This window comes from Ursus maritimus, unplaced genomic scaffold, assembly GCF_017311325.1.
Source record: "Ursus maritimus isolate PB19 unplaced genomic scaffold, ASM1731132v1 scaffold_30, whole genome shotgun sequence".
Lineage (NCBI taxonomy): Eukaryota > Metazoa > Chordata > Mammalia > Carnivora > Ursidae > Ursus > Ursus maritimus.
The window spans coordinates 2064732-2085553 of NW_024425564.1; the positions used below are offsets into that span (position 1 = coordinate 2064732).

The 20822-nt window shown below is 52.1% G+C and overlaps 1 protein-coding gene across 3 annotated transcripts; it reads right to left on the minus strand.

Moving 5' to 3' along the window:
* Positions 1-6024: 6024 nt before the first annotated feature.
* On the minus strand, positions 6025-14932 carry CDKN1A (cyclin dependent kinase inhibitor 1A). 3 transcript variants are annotated; one of them, XM_040644680.1, is made up of 4 exons: positions 14774-14932; positions 9279-9734; positions 7915-8011; positions 6025-7579 (listed from the first exon to the last, which is right to left on the minus strand). In XM_040644680.1, coding segments are annotated over exons 2-4 (543 nt in total). In that variant the 5' UTR covers positions 9724-9734; positions 14774-14932; the 3' UTR covers positions 6025-7578. The 3 variants fall into 3 exon arrangements, with proteins under 3 accessions (XP_040500614.1, XP_040500615.1, XP_040500616.1); XM_040644681.1 differs by having other exon boundaries at positions 9279-9728; positions 14774-14893; XM_040644682.1 differs by lacking the exon at positions 7915-8011 and having other exon boundaries at positions 14774-14931.
* Positions 14933-20822: the final 5890 nt, after the last annotated feature.

Consider the following 20822-nt stretch of genomic DNA (forward strand, 5'->3'; position numbering starts at 1 on the left):
TATTTATTTATTTGAGAGGGGGAGCGAGCGAGCGAGAGCGCGCACGAGCAGGGTGGAAGGGCAGAGGGAGAGAGAGAAGCAGACTCACCGCTGAGCAGGGAGCCTGACGTGGGGCTCGATCCCAGGCTCCCAGGATCATGACCTGAGCTGAAGTCAGTCAACCGACAGAGCCACCCAGGCGCCCCGCATAAGGGCATTCTAAATGGCCCTCATCTCTGTGGCCCCCCCGCAGGCCATGTGGATAATCAGCTCCAGGATTTCATCATAGAAGTGATGGAGCTACAGGACGACCCCAGCCAGCAGGCAAAGCGGAGAGGGGCGTGCCCTGAGGCCTGGAATAGAGATATGTGGACGGATGCCCTCAGGAACCTGCACCCCACAGCCCCCCGAGCCCTCCAGGCCTGCAGAAGCACCCCCTCCCTTGCTAGCGGGGATGCTCTCCCTCCCTGCAGCCCACACAAAGGACTCCCCTGGGGTGATGTTTATCTCCCCCAAGATCCCTTCGACCTCCCCTCACGGCTTCTAGACCAGAGGCAGCAAATGTTTTCTTCAAGGACAGGAGGGTAAATATTTTAGGTCTGTGGGCCCCATGGCCTCTGTCGCAACCACTCAGTTCAGCTTTGGCACGCCTTAAAATAATAGCGCAAAACCGGCCACAGACAACAGGTTAGCAAACGGGCATGTCTGCTTTCCCATAAAACTTTATACAAAACAGGCAGTGGGTTCACAGAGCTGTGGTTTGCTCCCCCTTCTCTGGATGAATAATTAGAGACAGGTCTCAGCATTGCTCAACCAGGAAAGCACAGGCTCTATCACTGGAGGAAATCACTTGCTAAGAAAAGCTACAGTCTGGCTAATAGGTAAGTATCTTAGGGCCAGGGAAACACACAGGGGAGATCTCCAGGCTATGGGCCGGGGCTGGGAGAGATGAGGAATACGGGCTGGATAAAGAGAGCTTGTATGGAGGCCAATCTGGCTCAACTCAGGATTCAACATTCTGGCAAGGCCCCCTGGAGCTGGTCCTAACACACTGTGGAGTTGGCTGGCCCTTAAAGCTCAGGCAGAGTGACGGCCTGCTGTCAGTGAGGCTGCGATGCTGGAACGCCCTGGAAGAGAGTACGGAGGGGGTAGAAGGTGGGCAAGATAGAATGGATTTACTGCTTGAAGACGCCCCAGCTGACTGTCATCCCCCCAGGAGGGCCCAGAAGACCCTCCCTTCTCAAAGCAACAAAGGACACACCAGTGAGAGGAGCTCCGTGCTGGCTGGGAGATGCTGTCTTGGAATGCCAGGGCCATTGTCAAAGGACACGCTAAGATTCAGGAGGGGCAGAGGCCACATAGAGCCACGTAATCATCAGAGGCAGTGTAGACACAGGGCCTGAGGGGTAACCAGAGCCCTGTGGCAGGGGCGTTCCCGGGGTGAGAGAGGAGCATTTAATGGGACCTTGCTTTACTGAACACAACAGACTGGGGCGGGGGGGGGGGGGAGCATGAGCAGAAGCTGCTGTCGGCTACCACAATAGAAAATCACAACGTCTCTCCCAGTTGCCAGGTTTGAGCTGGTTCTCAGACCCAGACGCACTGATTAAAGAAAAAGATCCAGAAGGTCACTGTAAGTGTACTAAATACGTATTTCCTCAGTTCTTCCCTCCAGAGTGCCCTCTGGCTGTTTACCAGAATAGCTGTCCAGCATGGAAAAGCTCTTTTGAGGTCTATTTGATACAGAGTCTGAGCTTAGACCAGTACCGGGGGACCCAAAACGCCGTCATAGCCTCCTTTTAGAGGAGGGGGACATGCGAGGCTGGGTGATAACAGAGTCCTGGCCAGGCGCATCTCAGAGTCCAGTGGGCCTGGCCACCGACTCTGTGGTTCTCTCTTGGCCCCTGATTGCAAATTGGGGCGGCTATATTTAGCAGTTGGCAGAACCCTCGCTGATTGGTTCTTTTATCTGTGAGTAAGAGCCATTACGGAAAGAAGGACGGAGTGGAAGTCTCTAAAATTATCCTACTAGTCAGGACCGTAAATCAGAAGCAATCCCACATAGCGGGTAGAACTGCAGAGATTAGGGTCACTCTCAAAGACCTAGAAGTATGCAAAGTGGTCCCCGTCAGGTCACCATTCAGTCCACCCCAAACTGCGAATGAAGCAGGGCTATGGACGGCTATCCACGCCATCGCCCTAACTGCAGATATTATCTCAGACACGGTGTCTTTGCTAGAATAGTCTACACGGCCTCTGACTGTAAGAAGCTAATAATATGGCCAGTGCATTCTTTCCAATCCATTTCAGGAAAGGGGATAAAAAAAAATGGGTCGTGTTCACATGTCCTACAAAAATTCAGAGACCTGGTATGTTACGTTTTAAGTGGTCAAATGAACTGGGACATTCCCTCTAGGGGGAAGGACAAGTCCTTGTACTGTGGACATGCTCTCCCTAAAAAGAGGCATGGCACTGGTGAGCCTGTTTGGACTTGGGAGGCTATAGATTACTGCTCCGGCCAATTGACTGGATGCCATGGGGAGCTGCCATGTTTGAGTGGAGTCCAGAACAAACGAGGGTTCTGTAACAGGTCCGTGCGATAGGACAAGCACGTGGGACATACGAGCCAGTGTATCCCCTGGTACTAGAAACATCCATGGGAGACAAGTAGCCAGTGTGAAGTCTCGGAAAAGCCCCAGTGGGAGATACCTAACTCAGACCACTAGGGTTCGAGAACAAAGCCATGCCACATACAGCAGAGAATCATCCAACATTCGAAAAGTAGTTCTTGACCAACTTGCAGAATCAGAGGCAAATAAATGATTGTAGCTTTAAGCCACTAAGTCTTGGGGTGGCTAATTTATGAATAGATAATCAGAACATGCATGTAAAGTATTTCATTCTTTTTTTTAATTTTTTCAAATTTTTATTTAAATTCTAGTTGGTTAACATATAGTGTGATACTGGTTTCAGGAGTAGAATTTAGTGATTCATGACTTACATATAACACCCAGTTCGCATCACAACAAGTGCCCTCTTTAATGCCCATCACCCATTTAGCCCATACCCCCCACCTCCCCTCCAGCAACCCAGAGTTTATTCTCTTTTTTAAAAAGATTTATTTATTTATTTTAGAGAGAGAGAGAGCACCCATGGGGGGGGGCAGAGAGAGAGGGAGAGAATCTCCAGCAGACTCCCTACTGAGCTCAGAGCCTGACGCTGGGCTTGATCTCACAACCCTGAGATCATGACCTAAACCAAAATCAAGAGTCGGGCCCTGAACTGATGGTGCCACCCAGGCGCCCCTCAGTTTGTTCTCTCAATTAGAGCCTCTGATGGTTTGCCTCCCTCTCTGTTTTCATCTTTTTTTTTTTAAAGATTTTATTTATTCATTCGACAGAGAGAGAGACAGCCAGCGAGAGAGGGAACACAAGCAGGGGGAGTGGGAGAGGAAGAGGCAGGCTCCCAGCGGAAGAGCCTGACGTGGGGCTCGATCCCAGAATGCTGGGATCACGCCCTGAGCCGAAAACAGACGCCCAACGACTGAGCCACCCAGGCGCCCCTCTCTCTGTTTTCATCTTATTTTATTTTTCCTTCCCCTCCCCCAAGTTCATGTTTTGTTTCTTAAATTCCACATATGAGTGAAATCATATGGTATTTGTCTTTCTCTGACTTACTTCATTTAGCATAATACCCTTTAGTTCCATCCACATCATTGCAAATGGCAAGATTTCATTCTTTTTGGTGGCTGAGGAATATTCTATTGCATATAGATATATATACCACATCTTTTTATCCATGCATCAGTTGATGGACATTTGGGCTCCTTCCATAATTTGGCTATTGTTGATAATGTTCCTATAAACACTGGGGTACATGTGTGCCCTTGAATCACTATTTTTGTATGCTTTGGATAAATACCTAGTCATGCAATTGCTGGGTCATAGGGTAGCTCTATTTTTAACTTTTTGAGGAAACTCCTGTTTTCCAGAGTGGCTGCACCAGTTTGCATTCCCGCCAGCAGTGTGAGAGGGCTCCCCTTTCTCCGCATCCTTGCCAGCACCTGTTGTTTCTTGTGTTAATTTTAGCCATTCTGATGGTGTGAGGTGGCATTTCATCCTGGTTTTGATTTGCATTTCCCTGATGCTGAGTGATGTTGAGCGTCTTTTCGTGTGTCTGTTGGCCATCGGGGTGTCTTCTTTGGAAAAATGTTTATTCGTGTCTTCTGCTCCTTTCTTAACTAGATTATTTGGTTTTGGGGTGTTGAGTTTGACAAGTTCTTTATAGATCTTGGATACCAGGCCTTTTCGGATATGTCATTTGCAAATATAGTCTCCCATTCTATAGGCTGACTTTTAGTTTTGTTGATTGTTTCCTTTGCTGTGCAGAAGATTTTTATCTTGATGACGTCCCAAAAGTTCATTTTTTTAAATTTATTTTTTATTATAATCATATTTTTTATTATGTTAGTCACCATACAGTACATCCCTGGTTTTTGATGTAAAGTTCGATGATTCATTACTTGCGTATAACACCCAGTGCACCATGCAATACATGCCCTCCTTACTACCCATCACTGGTCTATCCCATTCCCCCGCCCCCCTCCCCTCTGAGGCCATCAGTTTGTTTCTCAGAGTCCATAGTCTCTCATGCTTCATTCCCCCTTCTGCTTACCCCCCCTTTCTTTATCCCTTTCTTCCCCTACCGATCTTCCTAGTTCTTATGTTCCATAGATGAGAGAAACCATATGATAATTGTCTTTCTCTGCTTGACTTATTTCACTTAGCATTATCTCTCAGCTATCGAAAAGAACGATTTCTCAACATTTGCTGCAACGTGGACGGCACTAGAGGAGATAATGCCAAAAGTTCATTTTTGCCTTTGTTTCCCTTGTCTCCAGAGATGTGTCTAGCAAGAAGTTGCTGCAGCCGAAGTCCCGGAGGTTGCTGCCCGTGTTCTCCTCCAGGATTTTGATGGATTCCTGTCTCACATCTGGCCTTTCATCCTTTTGGAGTTTATTTTTATGTATGGTGTAAGGAAGTGGCCCAGTTTCATTCGTCTGCATGTAGCTGTCCAGTTTTCCCAACACCATTTGTTGAAGAGACTGTGTTTTTTTTTCCCATTGGATATTCTGTCCTGCTTTGTCGAAGATTAGAGTGGTGGGTCACTTTGTTCTTTTTAATGTTGTGTAGTACTCCACTACAGAAAGCCACCATGACTTACATCTCTATTCTTTTTTAAATACTTTATTTATTTATTTGACAGAGAGGGAGCACGAGCAGGGGGAGCGGCAGCAGAGGGAGAAGCAGACTCCCCACTGAGTAGGGAGCCCTACTCGGGGCTCGATCCCAGGACCCTGGGATCCTGAGCTAGGCTGAAGGCAGAGGCTCAAACGACTGAGACAGCCAGGCGCCCCTACATATCTATTCTCGTATGGACGTTCGGGTTGTTTCCAGTTTGGGTCCATCAAGAATAACACTGCTGTGAACATGTCCTCTGGTGGAAATATGTACTGATTTCTCTTGAGAACACACTTAGTTAGGAATGGAATTCCTGTGTCGTGGGGTAGACGCGAGGGGGGCCATCTTTAGAAGGTATTGTCAAATGGTTTTCTAAAGTAGTTGAGCTATTTTATACTTCCGCCTGCAAGGTCTAAGAGTTCTGGTTGTTCCCTATCCTTGCCCACACTTGGCGATGTCAGTCTTTTTCATTTTAGTCATTCTGGTAGGTGTACTGTGTTATCTCATTGTGGTTTTAATGTGCATTTCCCCAATGAGTAATGATTTGCATTTCCCCGGTGACTAACAATATATTCTTTACTTAAAAAGGCCACACGATGAACCAAACTGTTGACCGTGGTGCTCTTTGCAGAGGTGTGATGTTTATTGTTTTTTGTTTTGTTGTCGTCTTTTGCCTCATGGTCTTTCTGTTTGTTAAGCTCTCTACCCTGTCTAACTTTAAATGCTTAATTGTTAGAATTGTAACAACGGCCAAAAAAACTTCCACCTACTCGTTCTTACAAATGATGAGGCATACTGATCACAATACAAGTCACTCAGAAATATTTATTGAGCACCTGCTGTATACCCAGCACTGTGGGAGGGGCTGTGAGGACACAGAGCAGTATAGGACTTGTTCCTGCCCTCCTGAGGCTTACAGTCTAGGTGGAGGCGGGAGAAAACAGTCCAGGCCAGGATGTTACAGGAGCTTAAGGTGTTTGCGGTCAGACCCACTAGGTGCTTCGGTACCTCCAGGGACTCAACGTTCAGTGCCAGGAAAGACAATAGCTCACAAGACAGGCCCACATTAGCCCACTTCGCATGCCCACCCCCACCGTCTTAAACATCTGACCACCCCCACCCCCACAGGTCCACCTCCACCGTCTTAAACATCTGACTCCTTGTTCAGTTGCTGTTCAAAGTGCAATGAAATGGGGGAAGGGGGGGCAGTGGGGAAAGTTCTTGGATGAGTTCCAGGGGCTGGGGTCACCCTCTCCCTCCTAGAAAAATCTGCTCCCCCCACAATACACCCCTGACTGAGAGATCCCCACTCAAGAAGGCCTGGCTGACCACCCAGGTCCTCTGCCCCAGGAGGTAAGAGGAGGAGGTGGTCGCCACTTGAGCTGCCTGAGGTAGAACTGGGGACCCTTACTTCTAGCACACCCCTTCCCCTCCCAGTCCACCGAGCTGGGGGGACAGGCACCCCAGAGCTGCCACCAAGGGCTGGGAGGGTACTAGAGGGAAAGGGTATGGGGGAGGGGAGGGGAGCAGAGAGGGACCTGAAAGCCCAGATGGAAAAGAGGGGTACCTGGGACTTGGAGAAAAGTGCAGGGGAGGCCAAACATTGAGACTGGCTCCCCTGTGGGTGGCAGAGGGGGTGAGGGGAGGTGGGGTGGTTTGCTACAGGACCCTACCTTCCCCCATGCCTTCACAGGACAGAGTGGGGCAACAAGGACCAGGAGGGTGCCCTGTCCCCAGCCATGTTCCAGGCTGTGCCCATTTCAAGGTCACCCTGCCCTACCTTACAGGTGAGGGGACTCCAAAGTTTTGATGATGCCCCCACCCTGCTGAGCCCCCTTCAAAGTGCTGTTTACTTCTCAAATTATAAAGAATCCGGGTTTGGGAATGCAGGGAAGGGGTGGAATTTCATAACACCTATGAGGCGGTGAGCAGAGGGAGCCAGGCTCCTCCAGAGAGCACCGCCCTGCAGGTGAGGGTCAGGCCAGCCCCACCTCATCTCTGGGACAGCGGAAATGGGGAGCACAGGATGAAGACATCTTAAATAATAGTTTGCATAATAAAAATATCTAGCACTCTAATAAGCCTATCATTCTGCTGTCTACTCGTTTTTTAAATAATTCTAAATGCCAGAGGCTGGGGAGGAGTGGGGGGAGGATGGTAGCAAGCAGGGTATATACATGAGGAGGAGTTTAAATTAAAACACAAATAATAATTAAGACTTACAAACTGAAGGACTAAAGGCAAAAGGTGTAGAAGGGGAGGGGGGGAGGGACCCTCATTTCTAAGAGCTTGAGGCTTCCAGGGGGCGCATCAGGGCTTCCTTTTGGAGAAGATCAGCCGGCGTTTGGAGTGATAGAAATCTGGAAAGAGAAAACAGAAGTCAGCCCAGCGGGAGGCGGAGGGCCCAGCAGAGCTAGCCATCTAAAGCACACTGCAGAGGGGCAGGGACCCCTCCCTAGGGCCAAGGGGACACATTGCCAGGTACAGGGGAAGACTCTGGCAACTTCCACTCTGCCTCCCAGCACAGCATTATAGCGAGCACCCCACCACGCTTCACAGACGCGACCGGACGATAGCCAGACCTACATCCGGGGGCCTGCTCCAAGCCAAGCCGCCCACTACAGTAGCCAGCAGCCCTATGCCGTGAAATGAACTAGAATCAAATAAAATGAGAAATTCGGTTTCTCAGTCACACCAGTCACATGTCAAACGCTCAGCGGCTACTCGTGGCCAGTGGGTCTGGACATCTGCATCACTGCGCGATTCCATTAAACAGCCCTGCTCCAGGAATGCTGTTAGATAGTCCACAACAAGAGTTCTGTACAATGACTCAGCCACATAAATGTGAGCTATTATTATTATTATCAGTATTCTTAGTTCCGACCCGGCTGCAAATTTACCATGGGATTCTTTTTTTTTTTTTTAAGTAGGCCCCATGCCCAGCATGGAGCCCAACACGGGCCTTGAACTCATGACCCTGAGATCAAGACCTGAGCCAAGACCAAGAGTCGCACGCTTAACCCACTGAGCCACCCAGGCGCCCCTGCCATGGGATTCTTGACTGCACCTCTCCGAGCCTGTTTCCTCACGTATAAAATGAGGCTGACACTGGTGCAGTGCTCTAAGGACTGAATGAAATGCCCTGTCTAAAGGCTTTGGTCTGGAGCCTGGCATAATACGGTCAGCATCGTTCATTCATTTTTTATCAAGCACCCACTACGGGCCAGACGCTGTCCTAGGTGCCTGAGATTCAGCAACGAACAAGACAGAGGCAGATCCCATTCCTGTGGAGATAATAACCCCACGGAGACCGACGGTCTCAAGATAAGGCAGCAGCTGCCGGAAGTAAAAACAAACAAACGAACAAAACGCCGAAGAGAAAACAACGAGGCAGGGAAGGCGGACGGGAGTGTGTGTGTGACCGGGAGCGGGGGGTTAGGTTTGGAGAGGGCAGCCGGGACATTGCTCTCATTCGTTTTCTCTGCACTGTAAATTCACCGTGGGACCTTAGGCAAACCACTCCACCTCTCAGAGCCGTATCTCCGCTCCTATAAGAGAGCGGCAAGAATGTCATACGGTACAGGACTGCTCTAAGCACTAGATGAAATCCACGTAGACACCACCTTAGGGGCGCCTGGGGGCTCAGTGGGCGAAGCGTCTGCCTTCGGCTCAGGTCATGATCTCGGGGCTCTGGGACTGAGCCCTGCTTCCAGATCCCTGCTCAGTGGGGAGTCTGCTTCTCCCTCTGCCCCTCCCCCCACTCGTGCTCTCTCTCTGTCTCATAAATAAATAAATCTAAAAAAAAAAAAGAAAGAGAAAGAAACCATTTTAGTAATTCACCGTAGCAAGGGGCCTGGCATATAATAAATGTTCCCAATAAATGCTAGCTAGCTGGCCTTGGCTGCAGACCTGCTGTGTGACCTCAGGCGAGTTGCCTCCTCTCTCTGGGCCCGTTTCCCCTTCGGCCTAATGAGCGAGCGAGCAGGACCAGACAGGCCAGGGCTTGCACCGGGAATTCTGAGAGTCCCCTGCAGTGTCCTTCCCCGCACCCATCCTCACCTGTCATGCTGGTCTGCCGCCGTCTCCGGCCCTGAGAGGTGCCAGGAGCCCCCGGGGACGCCTCGGGCCGCTCAGGGGCGTGAGGCATGAGGGTGCAGGACAGCGACAGGTCCAGGTGGTCCTCCTGAGCGGTCCCCTGCAGCAGGGCAGGCGAGGGGCTGGGCCGCTTGCCCCCTCCCAGGTCATCCCGGCCCCCCCAGGGCCCCGCAGGCAGGTAGAGCTTGGGCAGGCCCAGGCCCCACACGCGCTCCCAGGCAAAGTCGCCCTCCAGCGGTGTCTCGGTGACGAAGTCGAAGTTCCATCGCTCCCTGGCCTCCTGCACGCAGCCCGCCATCAGCGCGTCGCAGTCTCGGCGCAGCTGCTCGCTGTCCACGGGGCCGAAGAGGCGGCGGCAAGCCTTGCTGCCACGCGGGACCTGCTGGGCGTCCCCGGACGGCTCCGCCATGGCACCTGCGGCTGAGACACAAGGCCCGGTCAGTCGGGAAGTTGCGCCCTACCTCACCAGGCTGTGCTTTGCTGTGCGAACTCAGGTGACGTCTTCCCACTAGAACACGAGGTCCCTCTGGCTCCTTCCCACAGGCCGCCTCCAGCCCCCGAGTCAACAGCCACCGGGTGGGGACAGAACTCAGCCATCCTGGCATCCCAAGGTCACTGGGGGAGTGGGCAGCTGAAGGCCAAGTTATGTCAACAAAGACAAGTTTACTGCAATAGCAGAGATCAGAGTTCTGTTTGCCACCAGGTATTATCAGCTAAATTTGATTCGTTTTCCCCCGAGGTGTCCCTCATGGGCGTGAATGCCCCAAGTACGTGTGAATTGCCAGAGTCCAGTAGTTTCCCAACCCCAGCGCAGGCCAAAAGGTCAGGTCCCAAGTGAAAGGACAGGCTGACAGGTCCTCTGGCCTCCTGGATCCTTCTACCCAGATGCCCATGTGGGATAACTCTGTTCTGAAATCCAGAAGTACCCCGGACTTGGGGATAAAAAAAACCACCCAGGATCTAGGCCTAGCTCCGCTGCTTACAACATAAACTTTAAAAAGTCACTTAAAAAAATTTTTTTTAAAAAGATTTTATTTATTTATTTGACAGAGAGAGACAGCCAGCGAGAAAGGGAACACAAGCAGAGGGAGTGGGAGAGGAAGAAGCAGGCTGCCAGCAGAGGAGCCTGATGCGGGTCTCGATCCCAGAACACCAGGATCACGCCCTGAGCCGAAGGCAGACGCTTAACGACTGAGCCACCCAGGTGCCCCTAAAATTTTTTTTTAATTAAAAAAAATTAAAAGTCACTTAATGTCTCTGGGCCCCAGTTTCCTCATCTATAAAATGGGGCTCATGGTCAAGCAGTTGGTCAGGGAGCCCCTTCAGGCAAGGCAATAGAACAGAGGTGAGAGGCTGTATCTTGTGGTTAAGAGCCAGGGCTCTTCCAGGGTTGGAATCCAGGCTCTGCTGGGCGACTGTGGACAAGTAGATTAACTTCTCTGGGCTCTATTTTCCTCATCTGTAAAATGGAAACAGTAACAGCGCATGTCTCAGGGGACAGGCATGAGGATTCACCGAGTTACTGTAGGTAACATGCTTAGAGAGGCACCTGGCATATAGAAGTGCTTGGAAAACAGAAGTGTTATTATGTCTGTGTTCAGTTCTTCCTGAGCCTTCTCCACGTCGCTCCCCCCACCCCCGGCCACCACCTCCTCAGACAGCAGCTGACAGGTGCTGTGTGCTGAGGGCCTTTCCCAAGGATGTCATCAGGCAGGAGGCCTGGGGGTGAGGAGGGGCTGGGCAGGGCAGGGTGATGATTTCTCCCAGGCTGAGCCACATCCTGCCAGGCACATCAGGTGATCTGCAGTCTAGACAGCCTGGAAGCCCCTGCCCCATGTTAGCTGCATCCAAGGAACCCGTTTTGCAGGCAGAGAAAATTAGAGGTGGCCGGTCTACCCAGTTCTCCTCCCACTTCAGAAGAGGGAAAACCGAGGGTGCGTCTGCTCATGACGAGGGACGAGGCGCTGGCACCCACCTGCCCTGCTCTGGCCTGCCGCCAGGGCTGAGCGGCTGTGCAACCTTGGCAGGACTGGGTCTTCCTGAGGACAAGTCCTGCTTTGCAGGCTCGGAGGGTGAAAGCTCTGCTGAGTGACCTCCTGGGGCAGGAAGCCCCTGACCTTTGCCACAGCTACTCCTCCCCCCCGCCACCTCTCCCAGCTTAGGGGAGAGGGGGAGGCACTAAGCGACCTCAGACCAAGTTTAAAGGGCAAGAGTTTGGAGAGATATGAGGCTTGCCCCCAAATCGGAAAACTAAAAAGGCCAAGGGCCATTGCCCCATAGAGGGGTTACGCAGTGCCGGGGGCAGAACCCTCAAATAACCTTCACCCACTCGCTTCGGGGCAAGGGTTTGTATTTATTTATATATTTTTATGTGCCAGGGGCTGTTCTAAGAAGTTTGCAGATACTAATTTTGCTAAAGAGTGGGTATATTTGCTCTTTCTTTTACAGAAGTAACTAAGCCTCAGAGAAGATAAGTAACTTGCCCAAGGTCACACAGCTCACAAGTGGCACAGCCAGGATTTGACCCCAGGCCTGTCTGCCCTGAGTTCTGTGCTCTGGTGTTCATCTCCACTCCCTCTCTAGTTTTGTATTTCTTTTTTTTCTTTTTTTTAAGATTTTATTTATTTGACAGAGAGAGACATAACAAGAGAGGGAACACAAGCAGGGGGAGTGGGAGAGGCAGAAGCAAGCTTCCCGCTGAGCAGGGGCTCGATTCCAGGACCCTGGGATCATGACCTGAACCGAAGGCAGACGCTTAACGACTGAGCCACCCAGGCGTCCCTCTAGTTTTGTATTTCTAACCAGAGGCCCAGCAGAATCACTTAGGGAGCTTTTTAAAAATACAGATTGAGGGGCGCCTGGGTAGTGCAGTCGTTAGGCATCTGCCTTCGGCTCAGGGCGTGATCCCGGCGTTCCGGGATCGAGTCCCACATCGGGCTCCTCCGCTGGGAGCCTGCTTCTTCCTCTCCCACTCCCCCTGCTTGTGTTCCCTCTCTCGCTGGCTGTCTCTCTGTCACATAAATAAATAAAATCTTAAAAAAAAAACAATAAAAATACAGATTGATAGGTCCCTCTCTCCCCAGATGAACTTAATTCAAATTAAAGGGGATTTAAGCAGGTGTTTGGCAGTTCCCCAGATGGGCACTCTTAGGGTGCCATTCACGGGGTGGGGGTGGCGGGAGGAATACACAGGATGGCCAAAACGGAAGTTATGGGTCTCAGTGCCTCATTGGCACAAGGAGGAGGAGCCTGCCTAGGATTTTATCAGGAAGCTGGATATTCCCTGGCTTCTAGGAGCTGAAGATGGGACCAGAATTCAGGCAGGGATCCTCTCTCCTACCACCCCTGCCCTATGGCTTTCATAGGCTCCCCATCAAAATCTGATCTCACTCCCATTACCATAATAACTCCCAGTTCAGGAAAACTCAAAAACACAAACCCTTGTTTTACAAGCAAATAACTGAGAATAGCTTCCTTTGTTGGCCTTCGTGCCTTAGACTTCAACCAATTTGAATTCCGAAGTAAACAGTAAGCACTCAGTACACACTGTTGAACCAGCGGGGGTACTCTTTTTAAGGGGAGTCCGCAGATGTGGCTCAGCCCAGGAGAAGCGAGGCGGGAAGGAAAGGCGGGCGAAGCCGCATTCCGCGGGAAGGCGTGTTTGCTATTCGCGCCGGAGCCAGAAGGGGGCGCTGGTCTCCAGGAAATCGCGCGCAGGGTCGGAGGTGCGTGGGCAGAGCCTTGGACAGCAGCAGGGAGTTGTGATGAGTCAGTTTCCTGCAAAGTGCTCCCCGCCCGCCAAAACTTCGCTTCCACTCAGGCTGCAGCGTCACCCTCGAGTGGGGGGGAGGAGGAGGGGGAACGGGGGCCGCAAACACGTCACGCTGAGCCAGCCAGGCTTCCGAAAGCCCCGCCACTGTTGGGAAACCGCGCGCTCCTCTGTGACTGAGACACACACACACACACACACACACACACTCCGCACGCACAGGCGCGCAGAGGTTTGGTCCCTCCACCTTATCTCCACGCCCAAAGCACGGGATGAGTCAGATCCCTGGAAAATAAAAATAGACGAAAGCAAGGAAAACAAAACCGCTCGAAAGTTCTACTCGAAACGCGACGTGGAGGGAGGGAAGGGGGGGGGAGCTGCCTGCCTGGGTACCCTAAAGTGCCAAACCCAGTTCCCAGATTCTTTTTCGCACGAGGAGGGCGCCAGTGTCCCCCGAAGGCCCCCGACAGGGCGGATGCATTGTGGCCCGCAATGGGCGGCGGCGCCCGAAGGACAACTCGTCCTCCTGCTCCGCTCAGACCTGTCGCCCTCGGAGAGGGCAGTTTGGTGGGGGCGCCGAGAGCCCCCGGATGCGGCTGTCAGAGTTCCTGAGCAGCGTCGCGCCCCCCGAAGTCCCACCATCCAATGTGACCTCTCCGCGTCCCCCCGCCCCGGGCGTGGGCTGCACGCCCCGCTGCCGAGCAGTGCAGGGCTCCGCTCCCGCTGCGGAGCCGGGCGCCCCGACCCAAGGGCAGGCTGGGCGGGGGTTCTGCGGGCGCGATGGAGGAGAGGTGTGTCCGACTCCTGCTCTTCTCAAACTGACTGGCTGGCGAGAGCCCACCCCGCGCGGGGCCACCGCTCTCGGTCCCCGAGGGCGCGCTCCGAGGCGGGGACCGGACACCCAGTCCTGGACCTCCTGATTCCCGGCTTCCCTGAGAACACTGTGTACCAGCCGAATAGTCACTGTGCTGATGGGGGGGACCGAGACCGCCGTGGGCCGCGAAGCCGACTTCTGGGGGGCCACGGTCCCCCCAGCCCAGGCGGGGCTCTGACCTCACCCGGCCCGTTTCCCGGGGTCTCCTTGTCACCGTGAGTCACCTCCTCGATTGCCCTTAAAGGACGTGTCCCAACACGTTCCAAGGACCAGGGACACAGCCCGCGCTGACCTCAGCGCCCAGCCGGTGGCGGACACGGAGGCGTCGGGGACCCAGACCTCAGGGGTCTGGGCGGAGACGGCACCGACTGGATCGGAGAGCTGGCCGGGAGGGGATCGCGAGTGAACCTGCTCGGCTCGGCGTTCCCCGCCCCTCCCGGGGTTCGGCGCTCCGGAGCTTCACCCGCTCGCCGCCACGGCGAGCCGCGCCGGGGTCCGGGGCGCACGGGTCCACGCCGCCCCTCGCCGCAGCTTCGTTTGAAGGCACTGGGAGCGCGGCAGGAGATCCTCGCACTCCTGCCCTCTCTCTCCGCCCGAAATCTCCGACACAGCCCGACTCCGTCACAGGCGCACCGTACGGGGACACCCGTGGGAGCAAAACCCAGACCCACGCACGGACCCACGCACGTCGTTCACCTGTGAAGACGCCACACACACACACACGGACACGGACATGCACGGACACAGGCGGACACGCTCCGCTCTTCTCCGAGCTGCCCGCCCAGGGTTCGCTCTTGCCTGCCACGATTCCCTCACCTCCTCCGAGGGTCTCGGTGGCTCCGTGAATCAGCGTCTGGCTCCCGGCCTCCAAGCCACGGTCTCGGGCAGCAGCTCACACCTCCGCGGGCCCCGCTCCGCCCGCCCCTTATATAGGATTGACGTCGGCGGGCTCCGCCTACTGAGGGCCTGGGACCGCCCCTTCTGCCGCAGCAGGTCGCCCGCCGCAACCCTCCCGGCTCTGCTACCCTCCTCGCTCCGCTACCCTCCTGGCTCGGAAACCTCCGAACTCAGATGCCAGCGTCGCGTGCTGCAGGAGAGCGCTTCCGTCCTCCCCACACCCCGCGCCTGGGCCTCTGTGCTTGACACTTTTCCCCACTAACTGAGCCACAAATCTGCGTTGTTTGAATTGGGGTGTGAGTTGCACTCCCCACGAAGGGATGGCATTCTTAGGATGAGCTCCTTTTCTAGCCCCAAAACAGCACGAGGGGTGACATTAATAGATAAAACTCCATAAATGATAAAAAAAAAAAAAAAGGATGCACTTCGCTTTGCAATTCCCAGAAACGCCCACTATACCACCGCTTCCTCCCCATCCCTCACTGGACCACCTCTCCCTAAGCACTACCCGAAGCACTCAGACACCCCAACAAAGCATCTTGGAGACCAGAACGGGATTCGATCCCCTTTATTCCACAGACGAGGACATGAAGGTCCTCAGAACGAACGGGATGCAAAGTTGTCAAATGCCTCAAGGAAGGACGAATTGGGAATACTTCTCAAAAAGGCCAACCAGGTCTCCAGGGGAAACCAGGAAATGGGGGAAATTAGACATTGTACTAACCTCCCTACCCCCTCCTCCTCCCAGCCCACATCCGCCTCCTTCTCACCTCAACAGTAAAGATCTCTATGATGGCAACACATTTTTAAAAAGATTTTATTTATTTATTTGAGAAAGAGAGAGTGAGCAAGAGAAAAGAGAGAGAACAGGAGCAGGGGTGGGGGAAGAGGAGAGGGGGAAGGGGAGAGGGGGAAGGGGAGGGGGGAAGAGACGAGGGAGAAGCAGGCTCCCCACTGAGCAGGGAGTCCGATTTGGGGCTCAATCCCAGGACCCCTGGATCATAACCTGAATAGACGACAGATGGTTAACCCGCTGAGCCACCCAGACACCCTTGATTGCAACAGATTTGTTGACTAGGAAGGGGAGAAGGATTTGGTAAGCAAATTATCTCCTGGATTTCCTTCAAACAATTCACTTACACTGCTGGGGAAACTGAGGCTCAGAGAAGTTCAGTGACCTGACTCAGGTCACACAGCAAATAAATAGCTATGATTGGAGCATAGGCCTATTGCCTCCCCCCAGCACTCTGCACATTGCCCTCTCTATTTAAGTGGCTCTAGAAAGAGGGAAACACCCAGCACCCCTCATTTTCAGGCAGCGTACTGAGGTGACACTGATGAAAGACAATTCTGGAAATGTCCACTGGTGTTTCTCACTGGTCCAGAAGCAAGTGAGGTGACCATTTCCTCCCAGCACTAGCCCCTCTTGCACCCCATTTTTGCCTCCTTCTTTCATCTAAAACATTTGTAGTTTCTGCTTTTAAAAAATGGCAGAGAACAGGGGTGGGTGCCTGGCTGGCTCAGTCAGTAGAACATGTGACTCTTGATCTCGGGGTCTGAGTTCAAGGGCCATGTAGGCATAGAGCATACTTTTTTTTTTTTTAAGATTTTATTTATTTATTTGCCAGAGAGAGAGAGAGAGCGAGCAAGGGAACCACACAAGCAGGGGGAGCGGCAGGCAGAGGGAGAAGCAGATTTACTGCTGAGCAAGGAGCTCGATGCAGGACTCGATCTGAGGACCCTGGGATCATGACCTGAGCCTAAGGCAGACGCTTAACTGACTGAGCCACCCGGGCATCCCATAGTGCTTACTTTAAAAAATAAATAGAATATAGAATAGAATAGAATAGAATAGAATAGAATAGAATAGAATAGAATAGAACAAATTTTTAAATCTTAAAAAAAAAAAACTGCAGAGAACAGAAAGTTACTTTAAACAGAAATCCCACTAAAAAATAGAACCCAGGCTTGGAGCAGCTGCAACTCCTGACATCTAGGACTGTTCAGTGCCTGGAAATCTCTGCCCAGACATGCCCCGTCTTCTTCCTCTAACACAGCTGACCTCAGGGAGGACAGGTCTTCTCCACTGCTGGCATAGGAGCCCAGGTAGGGGTGGGAGGGCACAGCACCAGACTCCTTTGTCTCCCAATGTTGGACTCAGGCCAGGACTACAGCGGACCTCGGGAGGGCCTCACAAAGGCCGAGACCCCAGGACCAGTCCCCTCCTCCCTAGCCCTTTTCTCCACACTGCACCCGCCCCCGCCCCCAACATACACACACCCGAAGGCTGGGTTGTCAAATGTCCAGCAGAGGACAAGCATATCCTCCAACTGCCTTGAATCCCCTTGGCTTTCAGGCATTTCAAATAGTCTTGACATTGTCTGTCTGTTTACTTTGGGGAAAAAAAATTTTAATGAAGGCTCGTATTGAATTATTTAAAGTTTCACAATGAAATAATTCTTGTTGTTGTTGGGAAGTGAGTTTTGTGGGTTTTTTTTTTTTTTATACCTTTTAGCTCACCACCACCACCACCACCACAACAGAACTCAACAAATATTTATTAAGTACCTACTAAGTGTCTGATACCATTCAGGGCTTTAAAAAAAAGTTTCCAACCACACACTTGAGTGTGTAGCCAGGTACGCCCTTAAAGGAGGACTTCTGCCATGAAGAGGGCAAAAGATGAAGTGCTTAGGAGTCACGCGCAAGATCTGGTGCAAAAAACGCCCGTGTGCGTGCACACACACACACACACACACACACATCCAGGTCCCAGGCCAATCCCAAGGGATCTGCTGCAAACCACATATTTCTGTTCAGAGAAATTCAGACCAAAGTCTCCTTGGGGTCTCTGGGGGTCTCCTGCATCCTGCCACCACCCCTCTGCCCCAAAGCAGGCAGCCGGAAGGACAGAACAGCCACCAGCCCCTTCTATGCCAGTGCTCGACATGTTGGGACATGTTCCTGAGGGCTGGAGGGCTAGTCGGGGCTACAGCCTGCTGCCCGGGCATGCTCCCCAGGAAGGAGGTGGCTTAGGGATGGAGGGAGGCTCCGCGTGGGGAGCAAGAGGTTTCAGGTCAGACCCTACAAGGAGGGAGGTAATGACAGAAGGGAAAGCTGGAAAGCCCAAGTCTAAAGGAGGATGTAAGGGTGGCTGCAGGAGCTGCCCAGGAAGGGAGAGGAAGTACTAGGAACAATGTCACCATTTCTCAGAACATGTGTGGGGAGTCCCGAACAGGGGTACTAGGCTTTCAGAGGAATTCACCTCCACACAGTCTCCTAAGAAGTGAGACCCCAGAAAAAAGACAGAACAGAAATATTTATTACACTACTAAGTAGAAGTCCTTCTTCTTTATTTTATTTTATTTTATTTTTTTAGGAAGAATGAGTTTGAGAGCCCCACCCCTGACTTGCTGGGGGCTTTGCCCAGCCAGTCAGCCAGTACAAAAGATCAGGACTACTAAGCAGTGAGACAGAGAAACCCATGACAGAATGTGTACCACACAAACACTTCCAGTTGCCCTAAGCTGACAATTTCACCTTACCTAAGTCTGAAATTTCACCATTAGAAATTCATTCCTTTGGCATGAGTTCCTTCTGTTCTTTATTAAATAAGCTTATATAGGCAATGTGCTTAGCTTAGTGCCTAGCACATAGAAATCACTCTGTGATTATTAGTTATTATTACTGATTGCTATACAAACACCCCCAAGAAAGGCATCCCTTGAAGTTGAGTAATCATTTACACTTTAGTGAGTATCTTAGGCAGGTTTCCTAGAAAACACTCTGAAGAGGAGATACTCTTGAAGGAGATTTCTTGGGGGAGTACATCCCCACTCAATACCTATGAGGTTATAAAAGAAACAGGATCCGACAGAGAGATGAGTTGGGCTATGATGGAGGCCCGAGAGAGGCCCCAGCTGATCCCACAGGGAGCTCTGGAGTTGGGATGTCCTGCAAAGCCCCTTGAATTGGAGTGAGGGGGCTGGGCCTTTACACTCCTGCTTTGACCAGTCATTCGGATGTGGCTGCCCCTGGAGTAGGGAGGTGGGGATGCAAGTCCTTGGTCGAGAGCTCCCTCATCTGAGGCTGATTCCTGAAGAAGGACTCAGCTGTAAGCATCAGCAGCCAATGCTCCCAACAGCCGGTAAGGAGAATGAGTGCCTGGGTCCTGCAGAGGGTTCTGGGCGGCACAGCACAGGGTGAATGACTTGATCAGATCATTTAGGCACTAGAAGGTGGCAAGGAAATGCTGCGAACACAGGCCACCTGAGGAACGAAGGGCTCACAGTGCCTCGCATGTACTGTTCCCTGTTCCTAGAATGAGTATTCCTGACCAGCCTACCCCATGTCCACTCCTTTCTCTACCTGTTGAACTCCTACGGATCCTGCAAGACCCAACCCACATGGCCCCTCGGAGGGAGGCCTTCTCAGGGCTCCCTCTGGCTCCCAGAGCTCCTGGTGAGCGATCTACTCCACTGCGCCTTGCTGGCTTGCTGGGTCTGTGTGCCAGCTGCACTCCCTGAGCTGGGAACCTGGAGGAGTTGAGCCCATATTTTATTCATCTTTGTACCTTTGAGGCCTAGCAGCCTCAGCCAGAGCTCACTGAATATTTATGAAAGGGCCATTTTTGGCCTGCACTCCGAGATTAGGCTTCAGTGTCACTGCTTCTGAGTCCTTTCTTTTATTTATTTATTCATCTAGTCACTCATTCATTCATTTATATACATATATAAAATTCACACACACACACACACACACACACACACACACGCAATTAACACTCATTGCTCAACCCAAGAACTAGAACATTGCAAATCACTGACACCTTCCAGTGAGTCCCTCCCCTGTCCTGTAGTATCTTGAATTTTATGTGGAACTTTCCTTTGTTTTCAATAGTTTTATCACATGTGGCCAAGACAGTAATGCTCTGTTCTATGTGCTCCCGGCCCCTCCTCGCACGTGAGACAGGGTCATGTGACTAGCTCTGGCCAATGAAATGTGAGTATCAGTGACACGTGTCTCTTCAGGGCTGAGGCCGGGTGAAACTCTCCAGCTTTCTGCCCTCCCTGGCTGCGGCAAAGGTGAGGTCTCATGTCCTAGATGACGCCACCTCAACATGGTGGAGCCTCCGCCAGCCGGGGTGCCTGAGTGACTGTGTGGAACCGAGTGCCCCCCAACTTGTGTGGGATAGATATGGGAGAAAGAAGGAACCCTTTATTGTGTAAAGTCGCTGAGATGTGGGGGTTATTTGTCACTGCAGCATAACCTACCTAAGATGTATCCATGTGGGGGCGCCTGGGGGGCTCTCTTGGTTGTGCGTCTGCCTTTGGCTCAGGTCATGATCGTGGGGTCCTGGGATCCAGCCCAGCATCCAGGCTCCCTGCTCAGCGAGGAGACTGTTTCTCCCTCTCCCTCTGCACCTCCCCCCTGCTCATGCTCTCTCTCATTCTCTCAAATAAATAAATAAAATCTTAAAAAAAAAAAGATTTATCCATGTGGCTGTGGGTGGGTAGGAATACCTCTGTGTATTCACACTCTTTTGTAGTTGCTTCCCCTTCAACCTGTCTGGTTTGTGCTCTTTTGGCCAATAGAATGGGACAGAAATAACCCTGTACCTCTTCCAGGCCCGAGCCTTAAGAAGATCTAGCAACGTCTGCTTTTGCGTTCTTGGGGCCTTGAGATACATGTGAGACGTTTGATTACTCTGAGACCACCATGCTGTGTGAAGTCACGTGGAGAGGCCACGCGCAAGATCACCGAGCCCCCCCCCCCACACACACCCCAAATGGCCCCAGCGGATCTCCTAGCTGACAGCCAGCATTAATGTGCCAGCTCTGTGAGTTGGGACCATCCTGAAAGTTGATCTTGGGCCTCCCTAGTCAAAGCCACATGGAGTAGAGACAAGCCCTTCCCAGTGTGCCCCTGCCTAAATTATGGAATTGTGAGCAAATGAAGATTGTGCTTG

Coding starts and splice junctions, on each gene's coding strand:
- CDKN1A (XM_040644680.1), bottom strand. CDS start 9,723: ATGGCGGAGCCGTCCGGGGACGCCCAGCAGGTCCCGCGTGGCAGCAAG. Junction 8,012..9,278: donor GCGGCAGACCAGCATGACAG/GTGAGGATGGGT, acceptor ACTATCTAACAG/CATTCCTGGAGCAGGGCTGT.